The sequence below is a fragment of the Aotus nancymaae genome, unplaced genomic scaffold, assembly GCF_030222135.1.
Source record: "Aotus nancymaae isolate 86718 unplaced genomic scaffold, 86718_ANA_hifiasm-v0.15.2.pri h1tg000064l_1, whole genome shotgun sequence".
Classification (NCBI taxonomy): Eukaryota; Metazoa; Chordata; class Mammalia; order Primates; family Aotidae; genus Aotus; species Aotus nancymaae.
Genome location: NW_026988479.1, coordinates 12,651,613 through 12,676,827, shown reverse-complemented (window position 1 = coordinate 12,676,827; position 25,215 = coordinate 12,651,613). Strand labels below are relative to the sequence as shown.

At 40.7% G+C, this 25,215-nt stretch overlaps 1 protein-coding gene and 1 pseudogene across 6 annotated transcripts in view; one reads left to right on the top strand and one right to left on the bottom strand.

Moving 5' to 3' along the window:
* The window catches only part of KLHL3 (kelch like family member 3), a 139,450-nt gene that overhangs the window by 94,288 nt on the left and 19,947 nt on the right, over nucleotides 1-25,215 (top strand). For 5 of the 6 annotated variants that reach the window (XM_021664933.2, XM_021664931.2, XM_012435621.2 and 2 more), the window contains 3 exons: nucleotides 20,064-20,181; nucleotides 22,474-22,671; nucleotides 24,209-24,310. In XM_021664933.2, coding sequence (XP_021520608.1) covers nucleotides 20,064-20,181; nucleotides 22,474-22,671; nucleotides 24,209-24,310 — 418 coding nt within the window. The remainder of the gene's footprint in view (nucleotides 1-20,063; nucleotides 20,182-22,473; nucleotides 22,672-24,208; nucleotides 24,311-25,215) is intronic. The other variant, XM_012435481.2, reaches the window with a different exon arrangement.
* Nucleotides 21,127-21,912, bottom strand: LOC105705799 (ribosomal protein uL30-like; annotated as a pseudogene).

Below are 25,215 nucleotides of genomic sequence, written 5' to 3'. Positions count from 1 at the left end.
TATCACTTGCATATCTTATTTAATCTTTTCAACAACCCTATAAGGTAGAGATAGTTATTATCCTACTTTTATGGAGGAGGAAACTGAGGTTCAGAGAAGTTAATTGACTTGCCCAAGGTCAACACAGCTAATGTGGTAGAATGAGCTTTTGAACTGAGTCTTTATCACTCTCCAAACCTGTTCTCTGAATCCATACCATCCTGCACCTGGCTTCACCTTTGTAAACCTGAGAGTGCATACTTGCCTGTCGGTCTCATGCTGCCTAGTACAGGTTAGAAGAAGGCACAGCTGCAAGGCAAGGCCTTTGTCTGGCTGGACATTGGTCTTACTGCAGGTTAATGCCTTTTGTTTCATTTGGTTGAAATATTGCACTGAAACTTGTTCATATTCTTCGTATTTTTCAAAATGAAAATAACTTAGCTTTCTTTAATTATAGACATATGTGCTTACTGTAGATTATTGAAAAGATAGTATAATTTTGAAAAAAGTAAAAGTCACTTGAAATGTCTCCTAGGGTAGAAAAAACCTGCTATTATTTTGTAAATTTTCTTTCAGACATGTCTCTATGCACTTTTTCACAATAGATGCAGTGTATTGCTATACAGATTGAAATGTTTTTCCCCACATGCAGCCATGTAGTACAGACTGTTTTTAATATTATCAGTATAGGTGAAATCAGCATTTAAATTGTAATGGTACATGGTGTTTGATTGTACTTATGCACTATTATTACGTATCATGGACAGTCCTCTACTGATGGGCTTTACAGTAATTCCTGTTTTTTGGTATTGTAAACATTTCTGTGTCAAGTATCCTTTAAAAGGTGGTATCTTGTTTTAGTTTGTATTTCTTTCATTGGGAATGAGATTAATCTTGGTTTCATATGATTATTGACATTTGTATTTCTAGTTTGGAGAATTCTCTGTTCATGGTCTTGCTCATTTTTCCTATTAGATTGTATGTTTTTTATTAATAGTTTTTATTTTTTATTTTTATTTTTTTGAGGCAGAATCTTGCTCTTGTACCCAGGCTGAAATACAGTGGAGCGATCCCAGCTCACTACAGCTTCCACCTCCTGAGCTCAAGTGATCCTGCCACCTCAGCCTCCCGAGTAGTCGGGACTGCAGGTGTGTGTCACCACACCCAGCTAATTTTTTTCTTTTAATTTTTTTGTAGAGACAAGTTTTCACCATGTTGCCTAGGCTGGTCTCGAACTCCTGAACTCAAGCAATCCACCCACCTTGGCCTCCTAAAATTCTGGGATTATAGGTGTGAACCACTGTGCCTGGCCTTATTTTTAGTTTTTAAAGGCTCTTTGTACATTAAAGAGGTTAGGCCTTTTTATGTATGTATTTCAAATATGTTTTTTTCTTAGTTTGCAGTTTGCCTCTTGTTTATAATTGTTTAGTCCAAAAAAACACAATTTTCAAGTAGTCAAATTGATCTGTCTTTTGCTTTATAGCTTGGACTTTGTGTCATGTTTAGAAATGTTTTCTTTACTCTGAAATTATTTAAAGAATGTCTCCATGTTTTCTTCAAGTGCTTTTATAATTTTTGTTTTACATTTGAATCTTTAATGCACTTAGAATTTTTTTGTGTGTGTAAGGAGTGAGGGCAGGGATTCAGTTTTATTTGCAGTGCAAATGAGGAGCCAGTTGTCTCAAAGTTATTTTAGTCATTAATTTCCCTTTTCCCCCATTGGTTTGAACACTATCTTTATCATGATCTAAATTTCCGAAAGTTTCACGTCTTGAGAATGTTGATTCTAAGTGCACTGTTTTTTATTTAGCCTGTTTACTTCCCTGGGTTTTCAGCTGGTCTTCTGTCTGTGACGTTTCCCTTTGGAAATGGTGGTTCTCATCCTCTGTGATATCAGACGAATGACATCTTTGCCTGAGGAGTGTACTCTGGAGCTAAGGGAATGGTTCAACGCTGGCCCAGCTTTTTTGTGTAGAAACCATACCCAGTGACCTCTCCTTTTCGGGACTCCATGTCTAGCTCTTATCCCATATACCCATAAAAAGATAGTTTTAAAATTAAAGCCCAGTTTGTGCCTGAGCCTGGACTAAGCATGCTGAGAGCTGCTCCACCATCACCCCTGTTCCATCCCAGGGACTGAATCTATAGTTGAGAGTCTTCTACCCCTTGTTTCAGGAGGTCAAAGCCATCCTCCTGTCATCCCTACTCCTTAGGAACCATTTATTTTCTGAATGAAAACATTTAGATTTCTGGGCACCTAGCCTTCTGCAGGCAACTGGAACCATGGCTTCCTTAGAATCTGTTAAAGAAATAAAGAAGACATTATTGCTCTTTGTCTCATTGTTCTCCTGTCTATAATCCTTGAATGATTTAAGGTTATACTGTTCAACCTGCTTCTTAAACTATACTCTTATTACTGTAATTTGAGCACTCAAATTATTGAGGAGATCCCCACTGAGGACTTGAGGAATGAATGAGGTATGCTGAGGGAAACGATCACTTAGGTATTATCAGGTCGTGTACTGTCTAATTAAATTATCACAGTAATAGATCTGTACTCTCATATCCCCACTTTACTGAAATTACTCAGGAAGGTTAAGAAACTTGCCCAGTTAAATACTGGCTAAGTGCAGAGCTAGGGTTTGGTCTGTCCCTCTCCAAAGTCCATGCTTTTCCTTTTACACCAAACTGCTTCCTGAGAAACAGGAAGTGGTAGTGATTTAAAGAGATTATTTTCTTTTAGATTAATTGAGGTATAATAATTTATATGCAGTAAAATTCACACTTTTTAGAGATACAATGTGATGAGTTTTTACAAATGTACAGTCATATAACCATCATCCTAGTCAAAAGACAGAATATTTTAATCACTGCAGAAAGTTTCCATGTACTGCTTTGTAGTCAGTCCTCTTCTTCTACCCTGAGCCTCCGACAACTACTGATCTGATTTCTGTACCTCTGATTTTGCGGTTTCTAGAGCATCATACAAATGGAATCATGCTATATGTAGTCCTTTGAGCTTGGCTTCTTTTTCTTACCATAATGCATTTGAGATTCATCCATGTTGTTGCACGTATCAGGAGTTCATTCCTTTTTATCACTAAGTAACATTCCATTGTATGGATGAACCATAACTTATCCATTCACCAGTTGATGGACATTTGGGTGTCCATTTTTGGCTGTTACAAATAAAGCTGCTGTGATTTCACTTACAGATCTTTGTGTGGACATATGTTTTAATTTCTCTTGGGTAAATACCTAGGAGTAGGATTGCTGGGTTGTATGGTAAGTATATGTTTAACTTTATAAGAAATTGCTAAACTGTTTTTTTAAATGACTGTACTGTTATGCATTTCCACCAGCAATATATGAGTTTTAGTTATTCTGCAGTCCTGCTACTACTTGGCATTATCTATTTTAAACAATTTTAGCCATCCTGGTAGATATATGGTTGTATCTCACTGTGGTTTTAATATGCATTTCTCTAATCATTAATGATGCTGAGATTTTCTCATGTGCTTATTTGCCAACCATATTTCTTCTTTGGTGAAGTGTCTGTTAAAATCTTTTGTCCATTTGAAAAATTGTGTTATTGTTTTCTTACTGAGTTGTAAACATTCTTTATATATTCTGGATACAAGTCTTTAATAAGATATATATTGTGCAAATATTTTCTCCCAACCCGTGCCTTATATTTTCATTTTCTTGGCAGGATCTTTGGAAGATAATTTTTTTAACTAATTAATTTTTTAATTGACAAAAATTATATGCATTTATCATGTACAACATGAGGCTTTGAAATATAGATACATTGGGGAATGGCTAAATTTAGCTAATTAACATATGTATTACCTGATATACTTATATTTTTATGGTGAGAACACTTAAAATCTATTCTCTTAACTATTTTCAAGAATATAATACATTGTTATTAACTATAGTCACCATGTTGTACTATAAATTTCTTGAATGTATTTCTTCCATCTCATTGAAATTTTGTGACCTTTGATCAACATCTTGCCAGCCAACCCCTTCCCCTATCTCTTGGTAACCACCATTCTATTCTCTGCTTCTATGAGTTTAACTTTTTTAGATCCCGCATATGAGTGAGACTGTATGTTATCTGGCCTTTTGTGCTTTGCTTATTTCACTTAACGTAATATCCTCCAGGTTCATCCATATTGTAGCAGATGATAGGATTTCCTTCTTTTTTAAGGCTAGTGTTCTAGTATGTATGTATATACCACAGTTTCTTTATGTATTCATTTGTTGATGGACATTTAGCTTGATTCCACTCCTTGGCTATTGCAACTAATGCTGCAATGAACGTGAGAGTAGATATCTCTCTGACATACTGATTTCATTTTCTTTGGACATATACCCAATAGTGGGATTGCTGGATTATAGAGTGGTTCTATTTTTATTTTTCTGAGCAAGTTCCGTACTGTTTTCCATGGTGGCTGTACTTGGAAGTAAAGAAGTTTTTAGTTTTTCCATTTTTTTTCTGTTGTGGTTTATTTTATGTTCTATATTAAAAAATCTTTGCCTAATTTGAAGTCATAGATTTTCTCCTATACTTTCCTCTAGAAATTTTAGGTTTTTCATTGAGGTCTATGGATCCATTTCGCGAAGTGTTTTTTTAATATGGTTGTTGCATGAGGTAAGGGCCTAAGTTTCATTTGTTTTTCATATGAATGTCCAGTTGTTCCACACCGTTTATTGGAAAGATTCTCTGTTACTTTTTAAAAATAAATAATTGACTGTATATGTGTTGGTCTATTTCTGGACTCTCTTCTGTTCCATTTTATCTATTTGTCTGCCTTTACACCAATACCATGTTGCCTCAATTACTAGCTTTCTAGTAAGTCTTGAAATTAGGTAGTATGAGTCCTCCAGTTTTGTTCTTCAAAGTTGTTTTGTGATTCTAGGTCCTTTGCATTTCCGTTAACTTTCAGAATCATCTTGGCTATCTACAAAAAAGCTTGTAGGGGTTCTGATTGGAATGGTATTGAATCTCTAGATCAAATGTGGAAACTGCCATCTTAATAATATTAAATCTTTAGATCCACAAACACAGTATAACTCCATTTATGCAGATCTTCTTCAATTTATCTCATCAGTGTTTTATAGTTTTCAGTATATGGATCTTATGTGTCTTTTGTTAGATTTATCCCTGGGTATTTTATTGTTTTAGATGCTATTGTAAATTTTTCTTATGAAATTCCAATTTCTAATTGTTTATTGCTGATACATAGAAACGTGATTGATGAGAAAGATTGTTTAATGGGGGAGAGGTCAGGTTGGTGATGGCTTCATTGCTTTCTGAACAACAAGGACTATAGTTTCAGGAGATTACCAAGTAGCCCAGGCTGATGCTTCAGGCAGGCATTTAGGGCTCTCTTCTAGAGTTTTAGCTCCTCCACGCAATTGTAGGTTCCATGGCAGCAGGCATTACTCATATGTGTCCTTGGCACATGGCCTCAATTAAAGAAATAGATTTTTAAAGAAGAAATAACCTCATAGAAACTTAACACTGACCATTTATATTACCCCTCATTTTTTCCCGATGGTCTTATCGTCATTCATACCTGTGTTTTCACATGGATTTAGTAAGGATTTATGACCTACTTTATATCCTCCTTTGATCACTAATGTAGGTTGACCCCAGAATGTTTGATTCAAGCCAACAAGTCCAAATTTGAATGAATCCAGTTGTCATTCCTGGGGGTTAAAAAGGTTGTAAGTCTCTTTGTTTTTTGTTTTTAATCTAAAATCCAGCTATAAACAATCATGTATGCATTCATTCATTGCTTTTTTTAATTGCATTTTAGGTTTTGGGGTACATGTGAAGAACATGCAAGATTGTTGCATAGGTACACACATGGCAGTGTGATGTGCTGCCTTCCTCCCCATCACCTATATCTGGCATTTCTGCCCATGCTATCTCTCCCCAACTCCCCACCCCTGCTGTCCCTCCCCTGTTTCCCCGCGACAGACCCCAGTGTGTGATGCTCCCCTCCCTGTGTCCACGTGTTCTCATTGTTCAACACTCACCTATGAGTAAGAACATGTGGTGTTTGATTTTCTGTTCTTGTGTCAGTTTGCTGAGAATGATGGTTTCCAGGTTCATCCATGTCCCTACAAAGGACACGAACTCATCGTTTTTGATGACTGCATAATATTCCATGGTGTATATGTGCCACATTTTCCCTGTCCAGTCTATCATCGATGGGCATTTAGGTTGGTTCCAGGTCTTTGCTATTGTAAACAGTGCTGCAATGAACATTCGTGTGCATGAGTCCCTATAGTAGAACAATTTATAATCCTTTGGATATATATCCAGTAATGGGATTCCTGAGTCAAATGGAATTTCTATTTCTAGGTCCTTGAGGAATCGCCACACTGTCTTCCACAATGGTTGAACTAATTTGCACTCCCACCAACAGTGTAAAAGCCTTCCTATTTCTCCACATCCTCTCCAGCATCTGTTGTCTCCAGATTTTTTAATGATAGCCATTCTAATTGGCGTGAGATGGCATCTCAATGTAGTTTTGATTTGCATTTCTCTAATGACTGGTGATGATGAGCATTTTTTCATATGTTTGTTGGCCTCATGTATGTCTTCTTTGTAAAGTGTCTGTTCATATTCTTTGCCCACTTTTGAATGCGCTTGTTTGTTTTTTTTCTTGTAAATCTGTTTTAGTTCTTTGCAGATTCTGGATATCAGCCCTTTGTCAGATGGGTAGACTGAAAAAATTTTTTCCCATTCTGTTGGTTGCCGATTCACTCTAATGACTGTTTCTTTTGCTGTGCAGAAGCTGTGGAGTTTGATTAGGTCCCATTTGTCTAATTTTGGCTTTTGTCCATTGGTCTATATCTCTGTTTTGGTACCAGTACCATGCTGTTTTTATTACTGTAGCCTTGTAGTATAGTTTGAAGTCTGGTAGTGTGATGCCTCCCGCTTTGTTCTTTTTGCTTAGAATTGACTTGGCTATACAGGCTCTCTTTTGGTTCTATATGAAGTTTAAGGTGGTTTTTTCCATTCTGTGAAGAAGGTCATTGGTAGATTGATGGGGATAGTGTTGAATCTGTAAATTACTTTGGGCAGTATGGCCATTTTCACGATATTGATTCTTCCTAACCATGAACATGGAATGTTTCTCCATCTGTTGTGTCCTCTCTTATTTCATTGAGCAGTGGTTTGTAGTTCTCCTTGAAGAAGTGCTTGACGTTCCTTGTTAGTTGTATTCCTAGGTATTTTATTCTCTTTGTAGCAATTGTGGATGGCAGTTCATTCTTGATTTGACTCTCTTTAAGTCTGTTATTGGTGTATAGGAATGCTTGTGATTTTTGCACATTGATTTTGTATCCTGAGACTTTGCTGATGTTGCTTATCAGTTTCAGGAGGTTTTGGGCTGAGACGATGGGGTCTTCTAGATATACAATCATGTCGTCTGCAAATAGAGACAATTTTACTTCCTCCTTTCCTATTTGAATACCCTTTATTTCTTTTTCTTGCCTGATTAGATATTGAATAGTAGTGGTAAGAGAGGGCATCCTTGTCTAGTGCCAGATTTCAAAGGAATGCTTCCAGTTTTTGCCCATTCAGTATGATATTGGCTGTTGGTTTGTCATAAATAGCTTTTATTATTTTGAGATATGTTCCGTCAATACCTAGTTTATTGAGGTTTTTTAGCATAAAGGGCTGTCGAATTTTGTCAAAGGCCTTCTCTGCATCAATTGAGATAATCATGTGGTTTTTGTCTTTGGTTCTGTTTGTGTTGTGAATTACGTTTATAGACTTGCGTATGTTGAACCAGCCTTGCATTCCTGGGATGATGCCTACTTGATCATGATGGATAAGCTTTTTGATGTGCTGTTGCAATCGGTTTGCCAGTATTTTATCGAAGATTTTTGCATCTATGTTCATCATGGATATTGGCCTGAAGTTTTCTTTTCTTGCTGAGTCTCTGCCGGATTTTGGTATCAGGATGATGTTGGTCTCATAAAATGATTTGGGAAGGATTCCCTCTTTTTGTATTGTTTGGAATAGTTTCAGAAGGAATGGTACCAGCTCCTCTTTGTATGTCTGGTAGAATTCGGCTGTGAACCCATCTGGACCTGGGCTTTTTTTGGGTGGTAGGCTCTTAATTGCTGCCTCAACTTCAGACTTTGTTATTGGTTTATTCAGGGTTTCAACTTCTTCCTGGTTTAGGCTTGGGAGGATGCAAGTGTCCAGGAATTTATCCATTTCTTCCAGGTTTCCTAGTTTACGTGCATAGAGTTGTTTGTACTAATCTCTGATGATGGTTTGTATTTCTGTGGAATCTGTGGTGATATCCCCTTTATCATTTTTTATTGCATCTATTTGATTATTCTCTCTTTTCTTTTTTATTAATCTGGCTAGTGGTCTGTCTATTTTGTTGATCTTTTCAAAAAACCAGCTCCTGGATTTATTGATTTTTTGAAGAGTTTTTTGTGTCTCTAGCTCCTTCAGTTCTGCTCTGATCTTAGTTATTTCTTGTCTTCTGCTAGGTTTTGAGTTTTTTTGATCTTACTCCTCTAGCTCTTTCAATTTTGATGATTGGGTGTCAATTTTAGATCTCTCCTTTCTTCTCATGTGGGCACCTATTGCTATATATTTTCTTCTAGAGACTGCTTTAAATGTGTCCCAGAGATTCTTGTATGTGGTGTCTTCGTTCTCATTGGTTTCGAAGAACATCTTTATTTCTGCCTTCATTTCATTGTTTATCCAGTCAACATTCAGGAGAAAGTTGTTCAGTTTCCATGAAGCTGTGCGGTTCTGGGTTGGTTTCTGAATTCTGAGTTCTAACTTGATTGCACTGTGGTCTGAGAGACTGTTTGTTATGGTTTCTGTTCTTTTGCATTTGCTGAGGAGTGATTTACTTCCAATTATGTGGTCAATTTTAGAGTAGGTGTGATGTGGTGCTGAGAAGAATGTATATTCTGTGGCTTTGGGGTGGAGAGTTCTGTAAATGTCTATTAGGTTTGCTTGTTCCAGGTCTGAGTTCAAGTCCTGGATATCCTTGTTAATTTTCTGTCTTGTTGATCTATTTTTTTTTTTTTTTTTTTGAGATGGAGTTTTGCTCTCTTTGCCCAGGCTGGAAAGCAATGGCATGACCTCAGCTCACTGCAACTTCCACCTCTCGGGTTCAAGTGATTCTCTTGCCTTAGCCTCCCAAGTAGCTAGGATTATAGGCACCTGCCACCATGCCTGGCTAACTTTTTGTATTTTTAGTAGAGATGGGGTTTCACTATACTGGCCAGGCTGGTCTCGAACTCCTGACCTCAGGTGATCCACCCTCCTCAGCCTCCCAAGGTGCTGGGATTACAGGCTTGAGCCACCATGCCCAACCAATTCATTACTTTTTAATTCAGTCATCCAACATACTTCCATAGAGAAATCACTAATTGCCAGGCACTGGGGTAAGCACTGGAGTCACGAAGGCTCATATGAACTGATCTCTTCCCCAGAGGACTCCCAGACCAGGAGGAGGGGAAACAGCTGTGAAAGGACAATTTCGATGAAGTGAGTAAATGCCCTCACGGGGGTACAGGGAAAACACTCTGAGAGCAAAGAGAGGGGTAAGGGGTTAAGGAAAGCTTTCTGCAGGAGCTGACAGAAGCTGTGTCTCCAAGGTCAAATGCGAATTGTCTGTGAGAGTGAACATCCAGAAACCAGTTCAGATGACTGCAGGGGAAAACTGGTTTACACCCTCTGTTGACCACATAGAATAATTTGTACTTTGCATCTTCTTCCCTGGGTCATTGTCCTTGTCTTCATCACTGAAGGTATTGATGATGATACAAGTAGAATTGTTTAATTACTGATTACTGAGCAGCTTCTTTGCATTACTAGCCTACGTACATAATGTCCACTATCTTATTATGTCTTTATTACAACTCTGGAGGCTTTAAGATCAGAGAAAACCAAGATTCAGTGAGATTGAGTGAGACTGAGTGACTTGCCCAGGGCTTTACAGCTCTTAAGTGGCAGTGGGAAGACTTGAATCCAGGTCTGGGTGACTCAAAGCCTGGGCTTTTAAACTACATGATACTAATCCCCACAATAATGGTAACAGCAGATCTCAATTACTGAGCACTTACCATGTGCCAGCCACTGGGCTAAGTGACTTATATTTGTTGTCTCATAGGATTTTCATAACTATAATTATCCCCATTTTGCAGATGAGGAAATTGGACCTTGGGTTATGTCACTCACTCATTATGTGTTAGTTATCTATTTTTGCATTACAAATTACCCTAATTCTGATGGCTTAACACAATACACATCTATCATCTCACAGTTTCTGTGGGCAGGAATCCTGGAGTGGCTTCACTGGGTCCTTTTGGCCCAGGATCTCTCATACAGTCAAGCTGTTGGTCGGGGTACAGTTATTTCAAGGCTTGTTTGGGGAGGATCTGATTCTAAGCTCACTCATGTGGTTGCTGGCAGGCCTGTTTCTTGCCATGTGGGTCTCTCCATAAGCTGCTTGAGTGTCCTCATGACATGACAGCTGGCTTTCTTCCAGAGAGAGTGATTCTAGAGCAAGAAAATGAGAGCACACACCTAACACAGAAGCTGTAGTCTTTTTGTAACCTAATGTCAAAATCCATGTCCTGTCCCTTGTGTCTTTTGTTTGCTAGATACAAGTCACTAAGTCTAGCCCACACTCAAGGGGAGAGGCATTAATTCCATGTCTGAGTGTAGGAGTATCACAGAATTTGTGACCCATCTTTAAAGCACAACTAGTAAATGGCTGTGTTGAGATTTAAGCCTAGGATGACTGGCCCAAGGCCCTGCGCTCTGACATGTTTTATTATATTACCTCCAAATGTCACAAAAGCATTGTAGCCGAATGCTGTGTTGAAAGAAACCTGATCCTGCCCTTTGGGGACTTTTAATTTTAAGCAGTCTCTCGGAGAAAGTAAGATGGAAATATATGAATATTCTATTCTATATGAAAAACCAAATAAGTAGAGGAAGAAGAGAAATTAGGAGATAATTGGACTAGTTGGAGAAGCAGGCATAGGAATTCCAAGGGAAGGGTGATTTGGGCTTTCATGAATTCAGTCCAGATAGGCTTTCTGGTAGAGCAAACTTTGAAAAACAACGTGGTGGAAAGCGACTTGCACCATATCCAGCAGTCCTCAGCAGTAACTCTGTTTGCCAGCCAAGGCCCTTCCCTGAGAGGAACAGGACTCTGCCTTGAGATAGCTGCACAGGCTAATAAGGGTGTTTTTTTCTGAGCTTTATATGCACAGAGCATACCGACACATCCCAGCTGGAACAGCTAACAGCATCATCTTGACTCCCACACATTCACCGCCCAGCACTTTCCCTAAGCCTGGGTTGCCATGGACAACCAGAGGCTGTCTCCCAGCCACTCAGAATGCGCCTACATTACCCTGTTCCACAGATGGCAGCAAGGAAATGAGGTTTCAGGAAGATGCAAATGAACTTTTTGGAAATGTACTGAACCTGGCACTTTTCACTGTCATTCCAGTTCAGTTGGCATCTCTATTCAGCTCTTTAAAAATGCTGCCGAAACACTATTTGGGCTGGAAGTGGGTGGCTTGCTCCTGAATTGGGCTGTCCTTCTTTTAGTAGATGGTGTTGGAAGAAACTGTTGACAGGCTGGGTGTGATGACCTCTCATTTGGGCCAGGCACCTGGATGGGCACTGCCCCCTTCTACCTTGGTCCACACCCTGGCAAACACCCTGGGGTCCTGAAAAATCCCCACAATCACCCCCAGAATTAGTGGCACTTATCCTCCCTTCATAGGTTCATAGTATCTTTTTCTACCTTTTATTGGGAATCTGCTTTTTAGCACCTGCCTTTGAAAATAATGGTGATGCTGGCACTATTAAGCCTCCTGACATCCACATGGGAAGCATCCTATTACCCTGATATTACAAGTTATGAAAATGAGGCTTAGCAATGTTAAATGTCTTGCTCATAGCCACACAACTGTGTGTGTGTGTGTGTGTGTGTGTGTGTGTGTATGATACATATTTCTGGGCCCAAATGTAATATATATACATATATATATTACATTGGGGCCCAGATGTGTCTGATTCCAAAGCCCATTTTTTCTGCTCCTCTCTTCTCCTGGGCCTTGCCCTCATATTACCTGGTTCTCAGACCCCCATTGTCTCTGCACCTTGCTATCAGTACTTGCCTAGAGCAACTGTTGCTCAGGAACCTGCTTGGACAAGTCTTCTGGCTCGACCTCGACATGCTCCTTCGGATGAATTGTTGGTGTTAGCCCTGCGGCCCCACGCACCAGGGTAAGAGAGACTCTCGCTTCCTGCCCTGGCCCGAGGGACCGACTGGCTGGGCCTGCCTTCTGCCCAGCTCACCGGTCACAGAAGAGAGTTTGGACATACATTCTACTCTTGCCCCATGAAAAAAGTGTGTAGAGTCCAGATTGTTCCTCTTGCCTGAGTGGAAATTTGAATGACCTATGTAGTCCTGAGGCCAGGGCTAGGGTCTTGATCTACACGTAGGCTGGAAATCTCTACTCTCTTCATGGATTGTCCCTTTCCCTGGCTAGTCCCTGGCACCTAATGGCTCTCAGACACAGGGTGGTTGTGATTTCAGTGAGGAGGGACCAACATGCCTTCAATCCCACAGTCACACGGGTGGAATCAGAGTCATCTATGTGAGCAAGAGAACATTATATATTTATTTAAAAAAGTATTATTCTGGAAATAAAATTTCCTTCCTAAGGAATCAGTTTTTCCCATAGGCTTACTAATCTCCCTAAAATAAATGGCTATTTGACTTTTCAAAATAAGAGTGTTTTCCTTGGGAGGTATCTAATAATTGTCCCTGCTGCAGTGGAGTTCAGCTCACTCATATTCTGTCAGTCAGAGCCCTCCATTCACCAGAACTTATGCAGCCTTCAGCACAGTGACAGTTGAGACTTGGGATCAGAATCCTGAGGCACCCTGCCAGATACCTAAGCATGCTGCAGTTCATGAGAGTGATTGAATTATGTTCAGTCTAGCATGCTTGTTTGCCTAGAACCAGTTCTTTAGTTTGTGATTCGTACATGACTGATAGTTCTTACTCAGGGTTACCTTGAAAGATAAATGTTAAAAATAGTGATCTCTACATAAGCTGATTTGATTCAGTAATTTCTAATAAAGGCATCATAAATCTTAAGTAAATTGGGGTTTAGGAGTGTTGGGGAAAGAAAGGAAACATGCTTGTTGAACTCCTTGGGCCTGAGTGTTTCTGGAATATAAAATGAGGACTTGTAGGCGAGAATGGTTCAAGTCTCTTCCTCTAATATCCTGTGGTCTTCTTAAGTAGCTAGAAGTTTGTGATTTCAGAGATGTGATACATGTAGACTGTGGGAAATACCATATTTGCCTAATTGGTTGCTAACATCAGGTATCTATGGAAAAAACTATCCATTAGCATTCATGATAGGACATTTATTCTTTTCACTCTGCATGGTCAACACAATGGTGGGTATAGTGCTCCACGTATGATGGCTTCTTGCAACACCTACTATAAAAATTGGATTTCTTTTGACCATACTGGGCTGTATTAATTTACATTTCCACCAACAGGGTATATGAGTTCCTTTTTTCTCCACATCCTTGCCAGCATTTGTTATCTTTTGTCTTTTCTACAGTAGACGTTCTAACTGGGATGAGGTGATATCTCATTGTGGTTTTCATTTGCATTCCCCAGATGATTAGTATTGTTAAATTATTTTTTCATATACTTGTTGGTCATTCATATTTTTTTTAGAGAAATACCTATTTAGATCTTTTGCCCATTTTAAAATCAGATCATCTGTTTTTCTGTTATTGAGTTATTTGAGTTTCTTATATATTCTGGGTATTAACACCTTGCCAAGTGTGTGCTTTTGGCACCTTTGTGAAAAATCAGTTGGTCATAAATAATGGATTTATTTCTAGGTTTTCTAATCTATTCCATGGGTCTACATGTCTGTTTTTATGCCAGTACCATGCTGTTTTAGTTACTATAGCTTTGCTGTATATTTTGAGGTCAGGTAGTGTGATGTCCCCAGCTTTGTAGTTTTTTTTTTTTTTTTGCTCTAGATTGTTTGGCTATTCAGGATCCTTTGTGGTCCCATATGAGTTTTAGGATTTTTTTTTCTATTTTTGTGAAGAATGTCATTGGTAGTTTGATAGGGATTACATTGAATCTGCAGATTGCTTTAGGTAGTACGGGCATTTTAACATTATTAATTCTTTCAATCCATGATCATGGGATATCTTTCCATTTATTTGTGTCCTCTTCAATTTCTTTCATCAATGTTTTCTAGTTTTCATTGTAGAGATCTTTTACCTCCATGGTTAAATTTATTCCTAGGTACTTTATTTAGTTATTTATTTATTGTTAATGAGTTTTTTTTTTTTTTTAATTTCTTTTTCAGGTAGTTTGCTATTAGTGCATAGAAACAACACTAACTTTCATATGTTGATTTTGTATCCTGTCACTTTGCCAAATTCAGTTATTAATTCTAATAGTTTTTTGGTGGCATCTTTAGGCTTTTTTATATATAAGATTATATTCTCTGCAAGCAGGTACAGTTTGACTTTCTCCCTTCAATTTGGATGTACTTTATTTCTTTCTCTTGCCTGATTGCTCTGGCTAGGACTTCCAGTACTATGTTGGATAGAAGTGGAGAAAGTGGACATCCCTGTCTTGTTCCAGTTCTTAGAGGAAAAGCTTTCAACTTTCTCCTTTCCAGTATGATGTTAGCTGTGGGTTTGTCACATATGGCCTTTATTATGTTGAGGTACATTTCTTCTATATCTAATTTGTTGAGAGTTTTTATTGTGAAGGGAAGTTGAATTTTATCAAATGCTTTTTCTGCGTCTATTGAAATGATCATGTGGTTTTTGTCTTTGATTCTTTTAATATGATGTATCATTTTTATTGATTTGCATTGTCGAACCATCCTTGCATTCCTAGGATGAGTCCAGTTTGATCACAGTAAATGATCTTTACAATGTGCTGTTGAATTTCATTTGCTAGTATTTTGTTGTGGATTTTTGCATCTGTGTTTATCATGGATATTGGCCTATAGTTTTCTTTGTGTGTGTGTGTGTCCTTGTCTAGTTTGGTATTAGAGTAGTGCTGGCTTCAGAGAATGAATTTGGAAGGATTCTGTCCCTTTCAATATTTTGGAATAGTTTGAGAATAATTGGTATTAGTTCTTCTTTAAATATTTTGTAGAATTCAGCAGTGAAATCATCGGGCCCTGGGCTTTTCATTGACAGCAGACTTTTTATTAGTGATTCAATCTTGTTGCTTGTTATTGGTCTGTTCGGGTTTTCTATTTCTTCATGATTCTGTATTGGTTGGTTGTATGTGTCCAGGAAAAATTAAAAATAGAACTACCATGTGACCCTGCAATCTCACTATTGGGTATGTATCCAAAGAAAATGAAATCAGCATGTTGAAGATACATCTGTACTCTCATATTTATTTCAGCAGTATTCACAATAGCCAAAATATGGAATCAACCTAAGTGCACATCAACAGATGAATGGATTTTAAAATATGGTATATATACTATTCAACTATAAAAAGGCCGGCACAGTGGCTCATGCCTGTAATACCAGCACTTTGGGGGGCCAACAACGGTGGATCACCTGAGGTCAGGAGTTCGAGACCAGCCTGGCCAGCAGGTGAAACTTGTCTCTACTAAAAATACAAAAAAATTAGCTGGATGTGGTGGTGGGCATCTGTAATCTTAGCTACTCGGAAGGCTGAGGCAGGAGATTTGCTTGAACCTGGGAGGTGGAGGTTGCAGTGAGCCAAGATCACGCCATTGCACTCCAGCCTGGCTAACAGAGTGAGACTCCACCTAAAAATACATAAATAAAAATAAAAAGGTGAAATCCTGTCATTTGTGGCAATGTGAATGAAACTGGAAGCCATTATGTTAAGTGAAATAAGCCAGGAATAGAAGGACAAACACCACATGATCTCACTTATATATGAAATCTAAAACAGCCAGTCTTGTAGAAGTAGAAAGCAGAATAGTGGTTATCAGAGGCTGGGGAAGGGAGGAGGGAGAGGAGATGGGGAAAGGGAGATGGGACTGGTCAATGGATACTATGTTACAGTTAGTAGGAATATTCTTCTGGAGTTCCATTGCACAGTAGGGTAACTATAGTTAACAATAATGTATTGTATATTTCAAAATAGCTAGAAGAGAAGATTTTGAATGTTCTTACCAGGAAGACATAATAAGTATTTGAGATTGTGGGCATGCTGATTACCTGGATTTGATCATTACCCAATGTATGCATGCATCAAAACATCACACCGTACCCCACAAATATGTGTACCTATTATGTGCCAACTAAAAATAAAATGAAAAAATTGACTTTCCTATGCCCATGAGAGAAGCAGATATATACCTGCTCTTCCTGCAGCCTTGAGCTCACTCTGAAACTGATGGTCCTATTCCACAAAACCTCACAATTCCTTTTCTCAGATATTTGTACAAGTTTTGTATGTTTAAAGTCATCTCTCACCAGTGGTTTTATGAGCTCAAAGGCAAGTTTGTTTTGAAAACTTTATCTTGTATTCTTTTTTCATTTGAGACAGGGTCTCATTCTGTTGCCCAGACTGAAGTCCAATGACTCTGCAATCACAACTCACTGCAGCCTTAAATTCCTGGGCTCAGGTGATTCTCCCACCTCAGCCTTCCAAGTAGCTGGGACTACAGGCATGTGCCACCACACCCAGCTAGTTTTTGTATTTTTGTAGAGATGGGGTTTCACCATGTTGCTCAGGCTGGTCTCCAACTCCTGGAATCAAGAGATCCACTTGCCTCTGCCACCTAAAGTGCTGGGATTACATGCGTGAGCCACTGCACCTGGCTGTCTTATATCATTTTTGTCTTTCTACTCAGGTTTTACTTTAACATAAAAAATTTGTATTTTGGAAGGATTTTGCATTTTGCATTTTGGAAGGAATTGTGAAAGTTCTCAAAGATGAGTGGTAGATTTTCTCCAATATGAATGTACCCTCTACATCTGTGGCAGGAGATAGTTTCTCAGGCATGGTGAGGGTTCCTGAAAGCCTTGCCTTTTTTGTTTTTTTGTTTTTTTTTTTAATTTACAAAAGAAGCTGGATAGCTTATGGCAAGAATAAGCAAACTTTCTTTTGGTGGTCGAGTCAAAAGATGGGAAAAGCCCTCACTTTCTCTTTTTATTTTTTATTTTTATAATATATTTATTATAATATAGCCCATATTTCTCTTTTGCTTGTTTTTTCCTGTCTCCAGAATTTTATTCTGGTGTTCCAACATATCTTAACTAAAGAAAATGACATTCTAGTTTAGTTTTTTTTTTTTTCATTTTTTAAAACTCTGTATTGTTTGTTTAACACCTTGCACGTGCCATTTACTTTTTATTCATTTATTCTTTATTCTAAATAAATACTTGAGGCCTCACTTTTACCTGGCAACAAAATACATGGACTTATCTTGGTGACTGAGGCAGATCCATTTTCTGCCCAGGCAGGACTTGCTGTCTAGGGTCACAAAAGACAAGTCACCGATGGTCAAGCACAATGCAGAACACACAGGGCAGGTGAAATCTCAGAGGAGGAATGTGTTGCTCTGACTTGGAGGCCAGAGAAATCAATTTGGAGGAAATATCATATAAACTGAGACCGGAAAGATAAGCAGGTGTTAAAGCAGAGTGCTCTGAGATGGGAGGAAAGTTTCAAGTCAGGGCACAGCATGTGGGAGTGTGTGGGGTGCCTGAAGTCCTTGCAGAAAGAAAACTTAAAACTGCTTTTATTCTCACTCAGGTTTCAAAGAAAATCCTTGCAGTATTTGCCTTCAGTTTAGCTTTACCAACTCAAAACCAGAAGGACAATGCAAGTTCTGGGCATGCTTACCAACACAAGTCATTCTGCCCTGGAAGAGTAGGTTAGGCATTGTACAGAGTTTGCCAACGGGCTGTGTTCATTAACATCCCCCTTGAACTGTTCGTGGATGCCTGTTGAAGCAAAGAATTACAGATGGGAAGTAATGTAGAATTCATCTTTACTCTGAAAAGGGCTACTCTTGACACAGGGCAGTGGGCCCTCTGAGCTGAGGCATGCAGGAAAGTCAAGAACAGAATGTTTCTTTCTGGAAGCAGCAGCAGCAGCTTGCGCTTGGACTGTGTGTCCTGGGTTCCTTTGGAATGCTTTAGAAGTCAGAACTGATTTCTTAATTTTTGAACACTGGTCACCCACTTTTGGTAACAGACAGCTGTGGACTAAATCTGATGACCAGTGACCACCCACATGGCAGTGGGTGAACCTGTTCTGGAATATTGGGGAATAAATGATTGATCTGTAGCAATGGTGGTGAGCTCTGGTTTTGCCTCCCGTTTGGTGGGTAGTGGTCACTTGAGGGATATGCTCCTGCGAGCTCATGCAGATTTTGATGGCCACCTCTCTTCCCAAAAATACATCGTGGGAAAGTAAAAAGCACTATGATAATTCATAATGGTAAAATTTGTTAATGGCATGTCATCAGGAAATCCATACAGAGTGTGGATTAAAAAAGTGTGGTTCTCAAAGTGTGAATCTTAGAGTGGAGCAGCAGCAGCAGTACCTGGGAACTTGTTAGAAAGACAGATTCTGGGCTCCACTCCAGACCCACTGAATCGCACTCTGGGGATAGGGCCCAGCAGCTTGTGTTTTTACAAGTCCTCTGTGTGATTCTGATGTATGCTCAAGTTTGAGAACCACTGGGTAAATAAGACAAGCTACAGGTAATGAGTAAATGAATTTGCTGGTTGTGACTTCCGCACTTTCCACTCAAGAAAGCGTATTGGAATGCCATCGAGTGAGAGTGACATCATTGTGGGGATAGCTGTGAATTTGCACATGCTTATTAAAATATGTAAACTATAGGTAACTGGTACGTTAATTTTATTTATTAATAACATGTGACCAAAGTCACAGCAGCGGTACCTCAATTAAGTACAGCAGTTCTATTAACCTAACCAGAGCAGTAGTTTTCATTGTCTTTTGACCATGCCCTGCAATACAAAATATATTTAAATTGCTATCCAGAAGACACATGTAAGTGTGTATAATCAAAACAAATATTTCATGAAATGATATTCTTATGATATTTTCTGTGCTTTTTAAAAAATATATGCTGGTCATAATCCATTACATTGATTTCATGACCTACTAATGGAAAGTGACCTGTGTTTTGACAAACATAGATGCAGCAAGTCGTGTTTGCTTGGATCCTGTCTCTAGGGCAGGAGTTGGGGGTGGTGACTGGCCTCACCCTCTGTCAGGTAGACTCGAATTTCAGTCTCTGCCTGCGCTCTTAGCTGTGTGACCTTGGGCCACTTACATATGTTCTCTGAGCTTTACTTTCCTATCTGTCAATGTGGATGATGATATTTACCTCACAGTTGTGGTGACAAGTCAATGACAACACATTTCACATGGTGCCTGGTAGTGGCAGCTACTACCTTACTTGTGGAAATAGGACTGACTGCTAGTACTAGTTTTCAGAACGTCATCAGTTTAATAACTTTTATAATAACCACCTCACAGCAGTTTTTCACAATTCTTTTTACACTGCAGTACATAAGTGCACTCTACATTCTAGACATTCAGAAATACTTTTGAGTAATAATTTTAAAAAATACATCCAAATTCTGCACTCTTTTTCAAAGTATATTCAAGTTTGTTTTGATATAAGATTTAGCACCTCCATTCCCAATCTTGAGGGCACTGAGATTACAGAAGATGGCCTACATGGCTTCACATACCCACAAGCTAGCCCCTGAGTGGGGCATTTGGGAAACAGAACTTATGATTATGTTTTTGTGGGAAGATGCTTGTTAGACTTTTCTTGAATACTCATACCTGTTGGTAACTAGGGGCAGCATCTCCATATATGTAGCTCTGTAAACTGGCATCTCTGATCATCCACAGACCCTGGGCAATAAGCATGTGGAAGCACCAGGGATAGGTCACCCATAAATCCAGATTTTGGGGAGAACCCGCTAATGTCCACTTGTCTCTCTGGAGGTCATGATTGTGGTTGGCGGCCAGGCACCCAAGGCAATCCGCAGTGTGGAATGCTATGATTTCGAGGAGGACCGGTGGGATCAGATTGCTGAGCTTCCCTCCAGGAGATGCAGAGCAGGTGAGCAGCCCTGTCTCCCACTTCTGCAAGCTGTTTTCCCCTGCTGGTCCCTAATCCATGCCGGAAGTCATGAGTTACTCCTTGTTTCCTCAAGCATCTGTGCATTTCAGGGTCCCATTCTTTTCCCTCCTGCAGCTTTATTATTTTTTTTGCAGAGACAAGAGACAAGTGAACATTTATTTTTGTACCTTTCTGCCTATGTGTATTTCAAGTCTTTTTCACAAGAAGGCCCTGGGAATCTAAAGATTCTATTATGTCCCTGGGCTTGTCCACTGCTGCAGGAGTCTTAGGGTGCCTCGTACAAATGCTAGAGTTACTCAATTGCCAACATTAAACCGTAGGATAGGAGATGCAGCAAAGCAGACTCCTTCCTCCATGGAATGTGCTGATTTCAGACAAGGCGGCAGCCAATGTAGAAAACGCTAGAATTTTTCCTGGAACTGGACTGTGATGAGAGGTGCTTGCCATGAACATAAGCTACTGCTTTTTCTTTTCTTTTTTCTTTTGAGATAGAGTTTCACTCTTGTTGCCCAGGCTAGAGTGCAATGGCGTGATCTTGGCTCACTGCAACCTCCACCTCCCGGGTTCAAGCGATTCTCCTGCCTCAGCCTGCCAAGTAGCTGGGATTACACAGGCATGGGCCACCATGCCCCACTAATTTTTGTGTTTTTAGTAGAAGCGGGGCTTCGCCATGTTGGTCAGGCTGGTCTCGAACTCCTGACCTTAGGTGATCCGCCCTCCTCAGCCTCCCAATGTACTGGGATTACAGGTGTGAGCCACCACGCCCGGCCAGCTACTGTCTTTTCTTTGACTCTTCTTTTCCAGTTTGTGAAGATAAAGCAGGAAACAATCTTCTCTGAAGATACTTGATACAAATTCTCCAAAACCCAAAAACACATGCTTCCACTTCATTGATAAAAATTTACTGCAGTTTGGCAACTGGGTCTAGTTCAGCTGGCAGATGAGCTGATTGATGTGTTTACCCTGATAGCCAGGTGTGCCCATCTCCTTGAGGAAGCTCATTCTATTTTTGGTAGCATGATGGGCCACTGATAGGTGGAAAGGCAGCAAGAACCATGAGATCTCCTGGAAATGCTTCCCCGGGAAGGCAATTTCATGAATGAGGTCTTCCAAGCAAATGACACCAAACTTCCCCAGGTGTTCCTCGATTACTGTGTTGTCTGTCAGAGGGACGGTCTTATTCTTGACCTTGACTTGTCCATGTTTCAAAATGAGCTCCTGGACAGACTTCAGATTTGGAAATTCCCAGGTCACATAAGGTTCCACTATATGCAACATTTTTAGGTTCTGGCGGGCGACTTTTACAAAGAGACCATGAAAAAATTTCTCTAGGCGAAGTCTTGCAATGGTTCTCTGCACCAGTAAACTCAAGCCATCCATCCTTTCGATGCATATAACAAAGGCCAAGGAATGTTTATCTGGCGATTCCAAGGCGTGAGGTTTCACTTCTAGTTATCTGACACACACCTTGTCACGTGTCTGCCACCCACCTTGTCACGTGTCTGCCACCAGGAATCATGTAGGAATGATTCCAGTTGCTTAAACCTGGGCCCTTTTCCTTTCTTCCTTCTTTGCCAAAAGTGCCTGCTTTGCCTGAGTGGCTTTGAGGGCTTGATAGACCTTCCTCTTTTTCAGGAGATTTTCTGGAACCAAAGGGAATTTTCTTTGCTCTTGCTCTGCCATCTTTCCATTGTAGCAGCTACTGATCATCTTTTTTTTTTTTTTCTTAAGACAGAGTCTTGCTCTGTTGCCCAGGTTGGAGTGCAGTGTCATGATCTCAGCTCACTGCAACCTCTGGTTTCTGGGTTCAAGTGATTCTCTCACCTTAGCCTCCTGAATAGCTGGGACTACAGGTGTGCACCACCACACCTGGCTAATTTTAAAATTTTTAGTAGAGAGGGTTTTCACCATGTTGGCCAGGCTGGTCTTGAATTCCTGATCTCAGGTGATCCACCTGCCTTGGCCTCCCAAAACACTGGGATTATAAGCATGAGTTACTACTACACCCGGCCACCTGCACAGTTTTTGGCTTTTTTGGGGTCAGTTCTTTTGAGCTTGGTGAGTTAAAGCTAATTCAAGTATTCACTTGAATCGGACAAAATTAGAAAGCGAATAGGAAAGAAATCCAGTGAATCCCATAATGACTGCCAAATATCTAAAGTATCTTCTGTGGTGGCTTTTTCTGTGTCTGTCTTGCTCCTCATTGTCGTCATCAACATGAGCAGTCACGCACCTGACCTGACCTTGATGTCTTGGTTTCCTGTGCCTCAGGTGTGGTGTTCATGGCTGGCCACGTGTATGCCGTGGGAGGGTTTAATGGCTCACTGCGGGTGCGGACAGTGGATGTGTATGACGGCGTGAAGGACCAGTGGACGTCCATTGCCAGCATGCAGGAGCGCCGGAGCACACTGGGCGCGGCAGTGCTCAACGACTTGCTCTACGCGGTGGGAGGCTTTGATGGCAGTACTGGTAGGTTCAGGGTGTGTTCCCAACCCCTCCCAGCCTGGGACACATCCTCCATGCAACCCTGTTTTATTCAGCCAGTTCTGGACTAACTTTCTGTCAGTTTGTAGCTACTGCCCCAGGGACATAATCACCCTTCTTCCTCAACCAGCTTTGTGGGGAAGAGCCAGGCCTTCTTCCACACAGAATATGTAACTGCCCATGTACTAGGCTTTCTAGGACCTCACACTCAGAGTCCCTTTCGTACTTTCCAGTGTCTGGGGACCTATTTACTCAGAAGATGAGACTTAGAAGGAGAGCATGCTTAGCTGGGAGTTGGGGGGCGGTGTGCCTCAGACCTCCAGTTTGAACCCTCTGCTAGACAGGTGAGGGAGCTGAGTTTGGCACTTGGAAGAGACCTGGCTCAGGTCACGCAGTGGGCCAGGCTGCCCATTTTTTCTGTTGCCTTTTCTATGACCCCACTGAAGCTTTGCCAGTGGGGTTTCACCATAGGTGAGTCTCCTTGCCTCTGGATTCTATCTAGCTTCAAAATTTCAACCCGAAACCAATAGTGGACATAAACTCAGAGAGGTGATCTCATCTCTACTCATACTGCCAGGTAGATGTCTCTGTGGACAGTAGCTCTATTAAACTGATATGATCTCCTTTGGCCCCCAGGGAGGTGAAAAGCAGTCTTTTTTACTTCTCTGAGTTTTATTTGTGTCTTCACAACTTGGGGACTTTTCTCAGCCTTCTCTTTGCCTCACTCATGTAATTCCAGGGTCTTTAGCCCCTCTGGAGGCTGCCTTTACTGAGTGGGAAAAAGAGAACAAAAGGGTAATGGAGCATTGTTTCTTTTGGGAATTACTTTTGGCTATTAGTAGAGAACCTGATTAAACTGTGCCTCGAAATGTGAGGGTTTTGCTTTACTCATGAAACAAGAAGCCTAGAGGTTAGCAGTTGCTGAGTTGGTCCAGTGGCTCACGGACATTGAGGCCACATTCTTTAAGATTCTCTTGGCCTTTTTCTCATGATTGTGAGGATGGCCATTATAGCTCCAGCCAACACATTTGTGTTCCAGGTAAAAGCAAAGGCTATTTCTGAAATCCACATAGACTTCTGCTTAGGTCTCATTGACTTGGTCACCCCTAGCTGCAAGGGAGTCTTGGAAAGCAAGTGTTTAGCTTTCCACTGCTAAGGAAGAGGAAGTTAAGGGGAAGGGGATTGGAATAGGTGTTCAGTGAGGCTACCTCAGGTGTCTACTTGGAATCAAAGTATACCACTCTGCAGTTTTTATGATCTGCATTTGCCATGCATTTCAGGTGTACCCTTTGTCCTTTCACAGCCCACCCTCTGAGAAAAGTCTTAATAGTCCTCGCAGGTAGACACTGAAGATGTGTTTCAGGGAATTTCCACAGGTCGCATGGTGATGCAGAGGTGGCACCGAGCCATACATTTAGGTTTCCAGTCCCTGCATTTGGACTCCTCCCCCATCCTCACTGCTTCTCACACAGCAGGGTGAGGCCTGGTGCCACGGAAGTCTCATGAGTCTCTTGTCTCCCAGGCCTAGCATCGGTGGAAGCCTACAGCTACAAGACCAACGAGTGGTTCTTTGTGGCCCCGATGAACACGCGGCGGAGCAGTGTGGGTGTGGGCGTTGTGGAGGGTAAGGAGGTGGCAGTGGCCAGTGGCCAGGCCTACCTGGCCCACGGGCCGTGTCCTGGGTCCAGTATTGTGCTTGGTGCTTCCTCTACCTTGGTTTATTCTTGAGATCACTCCTCTGAGTTAGGTACTATTATCCTGATTTAACAGGTGAGGAAAGTTGAGACTCAGAGAGTTTGGTGGAGCTCGTGGCCCAAGGCTGCTAAGTGGTGGAGCTGGGCTGGGGGAGTAGAAGGAGCCCAGAGGGGGAAATGTCGGCCTGTGGTTTGGCCCCTTGTTAGTAGCTCTGCTAGAGGTTGGGGAGGGGAAGGGAGTAGGGAATTCATAGTCAGCATATAACCCAGGAGGATAATGTAGTGGAGTGAGAGTTAATTGCATTTAATTAATTTTGTCCTCATATTCATATGTTGAACATTAACAGAACTGTGAGTGAGGTAGGCACCTCTTTTTAGGTCTGATGACTGTCTCTGCAGGGCAGGCTGGTGATCGAGGCCAGCTCTAGTCAGGAAAGCTGTGTGGGGTAAGGCAGGAGGGAGTGGTGAGGTCTAGGGCCTGGTCAGATGGTACACTTTTGTTTGTAAAAAACTCTCACGTCTAGTCTCTGGTTTGCAAAACTGTTATGAAGGAGACAGGCAGGACTCGGATTTCCTCTACCTTTCAGATGTCCCATATTCCAATGATAGTAAATAGCATAGCCTGTCCTTGAACCCAGGGGTCTTTTGACTCCTAAGCTGGTGCTCTTTTCACTGTGCTATGCTCCTTCAGAGTGCTGACAAATGCCAGTAGGTAGGAGTTCTATAAATATGTGTGAATTCAGTGTACCAAAGCATACAATATTGTTTGAACTAAAATGTTATCATTTGCATGACAGCACTGATTCATTAACCTGTACTGATGTGGGAATTTAGA